An 8939-nucleotide genomic window follows, 5' to 3' on the forward strand; every position below is an offset into this window, starting at 1 on the left:
TGATCCTGCAGTGCTCTACCTTGTGATTAGCAACCCACTGCACCACCTTTCCCAAGTAATCCGAAGCTATGCTGATTCCAAAGCTATGCTCTTACTCTTCTCTATGCTGCCTCCTTGCCCACACATATTTAATTAGATAGGGCAGTGATTAGCGTCGGGCTGCTAACTGAAAGGTCGACGGTTCAAACTCACCCACTGCTCCAAACTCATCAGCTGTCCAAACCCACCAGCTGCTCCATGGAATAAGGATGAGGTAGTTTGCTTTCATAAAACTTTGTAATCGTGGAAGCCCCATGGAGCACTCCTACCCTGTCCTTTAGGGCTGCTATGAGTTCGAATCGACTCAATCATCGTGAGTTTGGAGGGGCCAGAGGCTTGGGAATCAGACAGTCCCGGATTTGCGAACTTCCGCCACCCTCCTTATTGTGAGAAAGTCATCTGTGGTTTGGGGCCGAGTCTAGATGACCCACAGCACTGGTTTGAACCCTCACTTGGTCACCTTCCAGTTCTGTAAACTTGGTGAGTTCCTCCAAACCTTCCTAGAAGCTGAGCTGGAAAGGGGAGTCTGGTGCACGTGATGTATTGTTCTTCTCGCTCTAAGAGAGTTAAGACCAGACTTCACATACTAAGGGCACCATCCTCTAGAGCCTTCCAGACTACCAGACACCACCTGTATCACAAGTTCAGATGTTCCCAGGCCCCCTGCACTTCTACCTGCTTACAACTTTGGATATCACGTGACCTCTTCATGACACCAGCCTTAGGGACTCCCATACTTCTAACCTTCGTTGTTGTTGTTGTTAAGTGCCATAGAGTTGATTCTGACTCACAGCGAGCAGCTCCATGTAGAATGAAGCACTACCCCGTCCGGCGCCATCTTTACAGTTGTAGGTACATGTGAGCCGACCGTTGTAGCCACTGTGTCGGTCCATGTCATTGAAGGTCTGTCTCTTGTTCTATGACCCTCTGCTTTACCAAGCATGATGTCCTTCTCTAGAGATTTGTCCCTTCTGATAACATGTCTAAAGTAAGCGAGACAAAATCTTACCATCCTTTCTTCTAAGAAGCATCTGGCTGTACTTCCTCCAAGACAGATTTGTTGATTCTTCCGGCAGTCCTTGGTGCAGTCAATATTCTTTGTCAATAACCATAATTCAAGGGATCGATTCTTCTTCTTCAGCCTTTCTTAGTGTCCAGCTTTCATATACATATGAGGCAACTGAAGATATTATGGCTTGGGTCTTAATTAGCGCACATCTTAATTCTCAGAGTGACATCTTTGTTTTAACAGTGTGAAGCAGTCTTTTGTAGCAGATTTGCCTAATGTAATATATTATTTAGCTTCTGGCTGCTGCTTTTCCGGGTGCTGAGTGTGGATCCAAGTAAAATGAAATTCTTGACGGCTTTGATTCTTTCTCCAGTTATCATGTTGTTGTTTAATGGTTCAGTTGTGAGGATTTTCATTTTCTTTATCAACATAAAGGTGTAATCCATACTGAAGGCTGTAGTCTTTGATCTTCATTAGTAAGTGCTTCAAGTCCTCTTCATTTTGAACAAGCAAGGTTGTGTCATCTGCTTATTGCAGATTGTCAGTGAGTCTTCCTCCAGTTCTGATGATGCCTTCTCCTTCATGTAATCGAACTTCTTGGACGTACTGGGGTGGCTTGCATGTTGCTTTGATGCTGGAAGCTATGCCATGGGTATTTCATATACCATCAGGATCATCCATGGTGGGTGAATTTCAGTGGAACTTCCAGACTAAGACAGATTAGGAAGAAACAGGAAAAAATAAAAGAAAAATTAGCCATGAATAGCAGTGGAAACTTGTCTGATATAGTGCTGGAAGATCAATCCTTCAAGTTGAAGACACTCAAAATATGACCGAGGAAGAGCTGCCTCCTCAAAGTAGAGTTGACCTGAATGAGTAAAGCTTTCAGGAGTAAAGTTTCCAGAACCTTTTTGCTGATGTGAGACAACTCGAGATGAAACATGCGATGCATTGGCTGGGAATTGAACCCTGGTCTCCCATGTGGAAGGTGGATAGTTATTGAACCACTCCTGGCCTCTTACGTGTCCACTAAGGATGAAAAAACCATATCTTTATTTTGACTGCTCTCTAGTTGAAATTTAGCATCTTCTTCAATGACGTCATAATCATATCAGCAGTCTCTCTAACTGCCACCAAGAGAGATTACCTATATTTTCATGTTGTATTACTGTTGTTCTCAAAATATCCTTATGTTCATCTATAAAATTAGGGTAGTTAATAGACCTTCTAGATTTGTTTTTTGTTTGTTTAATAAAGAAGGACATGTATTTATTACATTGTGTTTCTTTTTTTCTTAGAAATATTTTGGCAACAATTATGTCAATATAATCGTATCTCTATGTTGTTCTGCTTCTTTTATCTTATGCATTTGAAAATATTATTCTGAGTCGTGGTCCACAGCTTCACCAGCCTGCCAAAGGAATCTGTCTGGGAAACAAAAAAAGGTTGAGAACCTGTTCTAGGGCCTCGGGCTTCCCTGTTTTCAGCCAGATATGGGGGTGTGGAGAGAGGTCACAGAGAATTGCAGGAGAGGTTTTTATGGGCCAGGACTGGAAATAACGTACATACAGGGTCGTTATGAGTCGGAATGGACTCCCGGCACATAACCACCATCACCATATGCCCGCGTTACTGACACCTAACTACAAGGGAAGCTGGGAAATGTAGTTTATCTGTGTGTCCAGAAAGAAGAGGAACTGGTCTGGGGAATGCACAGCAGTTTGGGGCACAGTGCTCAACAAATGTTCACTGACACCTGAGTGAATGAATGTGTCCTCTTTGTGGGCTGGGGAGGGAGAGCAGAGGAGTGGTTCTTTGGAAAGTTCTGAGTTCCCCACCATGTTTTCTCCTTAGGACAAGTCACGCCAAAACCAAGGCTGAGGCAGCAGAACAAGCCTCCCTGGCTGCCAACCAAGAGTCCAACATCGCCCGTACGTTGGCCAGGGAGCTGGCTCCAGACTTCTACCAGCCAGGTACGGCTATCCAGAACAGGTGGCCAGCCTTTGTCTGCTGGAAAGCTGAGATGCCCAAGTGGAGTTCTGGATGGTTGTGAGTTTCCAGCCTTTGTCTGCTGGAAAGCTGAGATGCCCAAGTGGAGTTCTGGATGGTTGTGAGTTTTAGACTGAAACATGGTGCATACATGATGCCAGGGGACTGTAGGGAAGACAACATCCTGCTCTTACAGTGCTGAGATTGTTACAAGTCATCACAGCTTCCCAATGGTGGACTGACCCCATCTAGGCTGTCCTCTCTGCTCAGAGCTGGCACTGGTGAACTTAGAGTGGGGAAGGATCTCTGGGTGATGAGGGGGCAGGAAGGCTTCCTGCAGTTGCTCAGTAGTTGCAATCAGACAGTCATTGAATACTGCTCACGTGAGGCATACGTAGCTGGGATCCAGAATCTAGAGTCACAAAGACAGCTTATCGGGTGAGGAGACAGACTCAGTGTGAATTCAAACCCTGACTGCACTTCTTACCAGTGGTGGCACCTTTACAACCCTCAGTTTCCTGATCTGTAAAATGGTAGTAAGAACAGTGCCTACATTTCTGGTGTGGCTTAAATGCATGTAAAGTGCATAGATAGCAAGGAGCTCTGGTAGCATAGTGCATTAAGAACTGGCCTGCTAACAGCAAGGTCAGCAGTTTGAATCTACTAGTTGCTCCGTGGGAGAAAGATGAGATTTTTCTGCTCCTGTAAAGATTTACAGCCTCAGAAACCCTATGCAGGGTCGCTATGAGTCAGAAACTCAATCACACACAGCCACCACCACCAAGGAGCATATACACACTGCATAGCTCACAATCAGCACCCAGTCACTGTTGGCTGTTGTTTCATGAAAATGATGAAATTGCATACAGTGCTGTAAGCTGTGTGGTTAAAACAGGGACTGTGGAGGCTTCGAGGGGGCACATATGTAACCAAGTCAGGACAGAGGAGGCGTTAGAGAAGGCTTCTCAGTGGAGAGGCTGCATCTTGAAGACTGACCAGGCGTTTACAAGGTCAGCGGATCTCAAACGTGACATGATCATCCCCCATATTTCAGATTGAGTAAGTCTGGGGTAGAGCCCAGGAGTTGGCATTTCTAACAAGTTCCCAGGTGATGTTGATGCTGCCAGCAGCTAGCCTGGGCCCACCTTTGGGAACTACTACAACAAGTAGTGCTAGGTAGGATGGTGATTCAAGAGGAGGGGACTGGAGTGGGAGCAGGAGAGCTAGCTTGCCAATGAGGCTGTGGGTAGTGAGGCTGAAGACCAAGGGGCCCTCTGAGCTCTGCTAGAGATATGGCACTTGGGTGGAGCTGTGGGGAGTCCCCAGGGGGCAGGAGATTGGTGTTCTTTGCATTGAAGGGGTTTTAAGGTAAGTGGTATGGTTTGATTTGTTTTCTAATTATTATCAGACTGCAGCAAAGAGAGACCAATGGAATAAATAGATGAAAGACCATAGAGCACAGATCTTGCCTGTGAGGTTGAGTGAGATTTACAAATGGCCACTTTCCGTCAAGGTGCTCCCCCTGCTGGTACCAGGAAGAATGATCATGGCTGGCCGACTGTTTTTCCGCTGTCATAACAACCGCTGTAACTCTTTGTGCCAGCCCTTACGCCCATGATTTTAGGGGCATTTACTCATTTCATCCTTCCATGGTATTTACGAAGCACGTCTATTTTACAAATAAGGGAATGGAAAGAGGCCAGTGTTTGGACTAAGAGCATGAAACTCTGGAATTAGCCTGCCTAGGTATAGTCCTGGCTCTACCCTTGGTGAGCTGTGTGACTTTGGGCAACTGATTTAACCTCTCTGAGCCTCAGTTTCTTCATCTGTAAAATGGAGGTTAATAATACTTCATGAAGTCATTGTTAGGTGCCATTGGGTCGATTTTGACTCACAGTGACCCCATGTGACAGTTGATGGCACTTAACAACAACAGTCTTTACAGGAGAGTTATGAGGCCTTCATCTCCCGTAAGGAAACCCTATACTGGGTTGCTCTGAGTGGGAACAACTCCACAGCACTGACAATAGCCCTCTTTATGGGAGTCTGACCCGTAAGCAGGTTGCCAAGTCTTTCTCCCCCCAGAATTGCAGGATGGTTTTGAACTCTTGACCTTTTGATTAGCAACTAAGCACGTAACTTTTGTGCCACCAGGGTCTCTTACTGACCTCACAGGGTTATTTGAAAGGTGAGGTAATATTTATTTGGAATTGCTTACAACAGTGTCTAGAAGCTCTGGTAGCGCAGTGATTAGGAGTCGGTCTTAAGGTTAGCAGTTCAAAACTACCAGCTGTTGAGAAAGATGAGGCTTTCTGCTCCCGTAAAGATTTACAATCTCGGAAACTCTGTACAGGGTCGCTATGAGTCAGAACTGACTCCACGGCACACCACCACCACCACCAGACAGTGTCTGGCATTTAATGCTGTTTGAGTGCTGGTGGAGTACATGAAAGACTCAGAAAGGCTAAGTGACTTGCCCAAGATCTCTCAGCGGTGGGCCTGGGTTCAGATCCAGTCTCTCGGTGTTCTCTGCCCCGCAGGTCCCGAGTATCAGAAGCGCCGGCTGCTCCAGGAAATCCTGGAGAACTCGGAGAGCCTGCTGGAGCCCCCTGATCGCGGTCCCGGCGCCGCAGGGCTCCCGGCACGACCCCGAGAAAGCCCGCAGCTGCATGAGCGCGAGACCCCACGGCCCGAAGGCGGCCCCCCATCTCCGGCCGGCACGCCCCCGCAGCCCAAGCGGCCCCGGCCCGGAGCGCCCAAGGATGGCCTGCTGAGCCCGGGCGCCTGGAACGGCGAGTCGGGCGGCGAGGGCAGCCGGCCGGTGACGCCGTCCGAGGGTGCGGGCCGCCGCAGTTCAGCGCGCCCGGCTACCGAGCACATGGCCATCGAGGCGCTGCAGGCGCCGTCCCCGCCGTCGCGGGAGCCCGAGGTGGCGCTCTACCGCGGCTACCACAGCTACGCCGTGCGCACCGGGCCGCCCGAGCCGCCGCCCTTCGAGGACGAGCCCGAACCCACGGTCTCTGGTGCCGACTCGGCGCCCCCATCCCCGGCCGCCGCACCCCCGCAGACCTCCGCGCCCCGCGGCCCGGAGCCCGAGCCCGAGCCGCCCGCCAAGATGGAGCCCAAGCCCATCGTCCCCAAGGCCGAGCCCAAGGCCAAGGCCCGCAAGACAGAGGCCCGAGGGCTGACCAAGGGCAAGAAAAAGGCTCGCAAGGAGGCAGCGCTGGAGGCCGAGGTCGAGGTGGAAGAGGTGAGCTTGGCGGCGGCGGAGGGTGGGAAGGACGGTCCCCTCTTTCACCTCTAGAGGTGGTGATGGAAGCAGGATGCTGTTGACAAGTGCTCGTAGGTCCAGGCTCATTGCGACCCTGGTACAGCGTTTCCAAGGAACGACTGATGAGTTTGAACCGCCAACCTTGCTGTTTATCCTACAGAGAGCCGCACTAGCACTACAGAATCAAGATGTTGTTGTTGTTTAAGTCCAGTTGGTTCCTACTCAACGACCAGAGGCATTAAAAAAGTCTTCTGGTAGAGGGGCTGTGTGCTGGAGGCGGCGGGGGTGGGGGGTGGCATGCCCTTTGGGTGTTTGAATGATTGCATATTCCTGAGTGTTTTGGTGTACATAAAAAAAAACAACAACAAAACTCAGAGGGAATAGAAGTAAATGCTGTTGAATGATGATGCATGGAGGAGATTGTAATCATTGCATTGAAACGAAATACGATAAGATGAGTGCAAAGCTGATGTTCTCCCCATGTAAACGATCGCTCAATTCACACACTCATACAATATATATATAAATCTTCCCATCAGCCGAAAGAGACTCATCTTTCTCCCACAGGGAAGCAGGATAGGGCAGGGGACAGACCCAGCAGGAACTTGGGTTTAGTCTGCGGGCTAATGCACTGGTCAGTTTGAACCGAAAGATCTGTGGTTCAAGCTCACCAGCCGCTCCTTGGAAACCCTATCACTATGGGTTGGAACTGACTGGAAGGCACTTAACAACATTCTGTGAGCTGACCCAAAGGACTCCAGCGTAAATCAGCCTTAGGGTTATCCTTGCCTTGAGTCAGGGACATCTCATCAGCAGAGATTAGTATTCTGGAAAAGGGGGTGGCTGGGAGCCAGAAACACTTGGGGATGGGTACCTGTGTCTGGGCAGAGTGGGGTAGGTGGGCTAGGTACCAGGAGCGTCTGTTCCCAGCAGGAACTAGCAAAATTGTTGGACCTCAGGGTTAGGACCAGCAGCTGGTAGGAGTGAAGCAAGGCTCTGAAAGACTCTGAGAAGAATTAGCAGGACGGGAGGCAGGGTACCTGGCTCTGGGCCCAGTTCTGCCCACATTTCTGCCTCTCTCCAGACAGAGGGTTTGTTATTCCCAGGAACTCTTCTAGCTCTGATGGTGTGCAGACTGGGGGTCCTATCCAGTTCTTGTCCCTCTGTCCAGTCTCCTGACCTGTGGGCAGGGGGGTGGGGTAAGGGACCTCAGAGGCCCCGGGCCCTCACACAGTCTCTCCGTCTCTCCCCACTGTTCACAGGTCCCCAACACTGTCCTCATCTGCATGGTGATCCTGCTGAACATCGGCCTGGCTATCCTGTTTGTTCACCTCCTGACCTGACCCTCATCTACCAGGTGCGGCCAGGATGGTAGTGGAGGTGGGAGCCTGTAGGGAGTTCTGGGCACCAGGGTGATGGATAGAGGGGCCCACTGCCTAATGCACACCTATCTGGGGACTCATTGAGGGACACCCCAAGAAAAGCACAGGTTGAAGAGTTAGGATTTGACTGATCAGCCTCCCTTCCCCTCTGCATATCCTCTGAGCGCAGCATGTCCAGAACATGTTTTCTGTCAGCCCTTGGTTCACTGGGACGTCACTCACTGACTCATTCATTCATTCATTCACTCATTCATTCCATCAACAGTTACTGAACAAGCTCTGCTGGGAGTTGGGCTTTCAGCAGGGACTCACTTCTGCCTTTAGTAACCGGGCTGACCACCAGGAGGCGCTCCCTGCTTACAAGTTGTTACATCAAAGTCTTTAAAACGTGGTTCTTGGCTCTCTCCTCACAACCCCTTGACGTCTAGATGTGCTACCTCCTAGGATGACAATGTGCTCTTCCCCCCATCACTCTTTCTTTCTTGTCCCACCTCAGTCTTTCGTCCTCTGCCACCTGACCCCACTGCACCCCTCCTGTCAATCTGTTGGTTTCATCTCCACGTCTCCCATGATGAAGCTGGGAGCTGGGACAGGCTGAAGGGAAGTGACCCTCGCTGGTCTGAGGGTGAAGCGTGTACAAGTCACACACTTCTCTGCTGTGGGGACCTGCCTTTGAACATTAGAGCAGAAATCCTGTGCCTCTTCCCTCCTCCCCACCAAAGACCCCTCCCGTGAGCCCAACAGAGTGTGAACTGAAACCCTCCCTCCCCACATACACACACCATGTAAGTGATGTTGGGTGCCTGTGAGTCAGCCCTGACTCTTAGTGACCCCATAGGACAGAGTAGGCGTGTCCATAGGATTTCCTAGGCTGAAATCTCCATAGGAGCAGACTGCTACAGATTTCCCTGGCCCCTGTGAACCATTGATGACCCATTCGTCTGGCAGACACTGTCTGGGCAGAAGCTCTGAGTGTGTTAGGTTTGTGTTTTGGAGGGGGTCTGAGAGGGTGTCCTGAAGGGTCTGAAGGAAGAGAAGGACTGGACCAGATGACAGTGGGAAGAAGGATGTGCACCCAGAAGGAAAAGCAAGGTCTGGCTCAGGCCTAGTCTCTGTTCCCATTCCCATTGAACCTCAGAGCCCAGGCTGTCTGGAGGTCTGCAGCCTATGCCCAGTTGAGTTCATTTCAGGTGCCCTCCATCCCTTACCTGACCCTCTTGCTGTCTCTGCAGAACCAGGAGTTCCTGTT

The 8939-nt window shown here is 50.1% G+C and overlaps 1 protein-coding gene across 1 annotated transcript in view; it reads left to right on the top strand.

The window, feature by feature from the left end:
• Positions 1-7665, top strand: part of JPH2 (junctophilin 2) — an 80109-nt gene extending 72444 nt beyond the window's left edge. Inside the window, exons 3-5 of the mRNA XM_006839280.1 lie at positions 2903-3021; positions 5578-6287; positions 7571-7665. Of these exons, the coding sequence (XP_006839343.1) occupies positions 2903-3021; positions 5578-6287; positions 7571-7651 (910 nt within the window). The 3' untranslated portion in view covers positions 7652-7665. The remainder of the gene's footprint in view (positions 1-2902; positions 3022-5577; positions 6288-7570) is intronic.
• Positions 7666-8939: the final 1274 nt, after the last annotated feature.

The sequence above is a fragment of the Chrysochloris asiatica genome, unplaced genomic scaffold (assembly GCF_000296735.1).
Source record: "Chrysochloris asiatica unplaced genomic scaffold, ChrAsi1.0 scaffold00023, whole genome shotgun sequence".
Taxonomy (NCBI): domain Eukaryota; kingdom Metazoa; phylum Chordata; class Mammalia; order Afrosoricida; family Chrysochloridae; genus Chrysochloris; species Chrysochloris asiatica.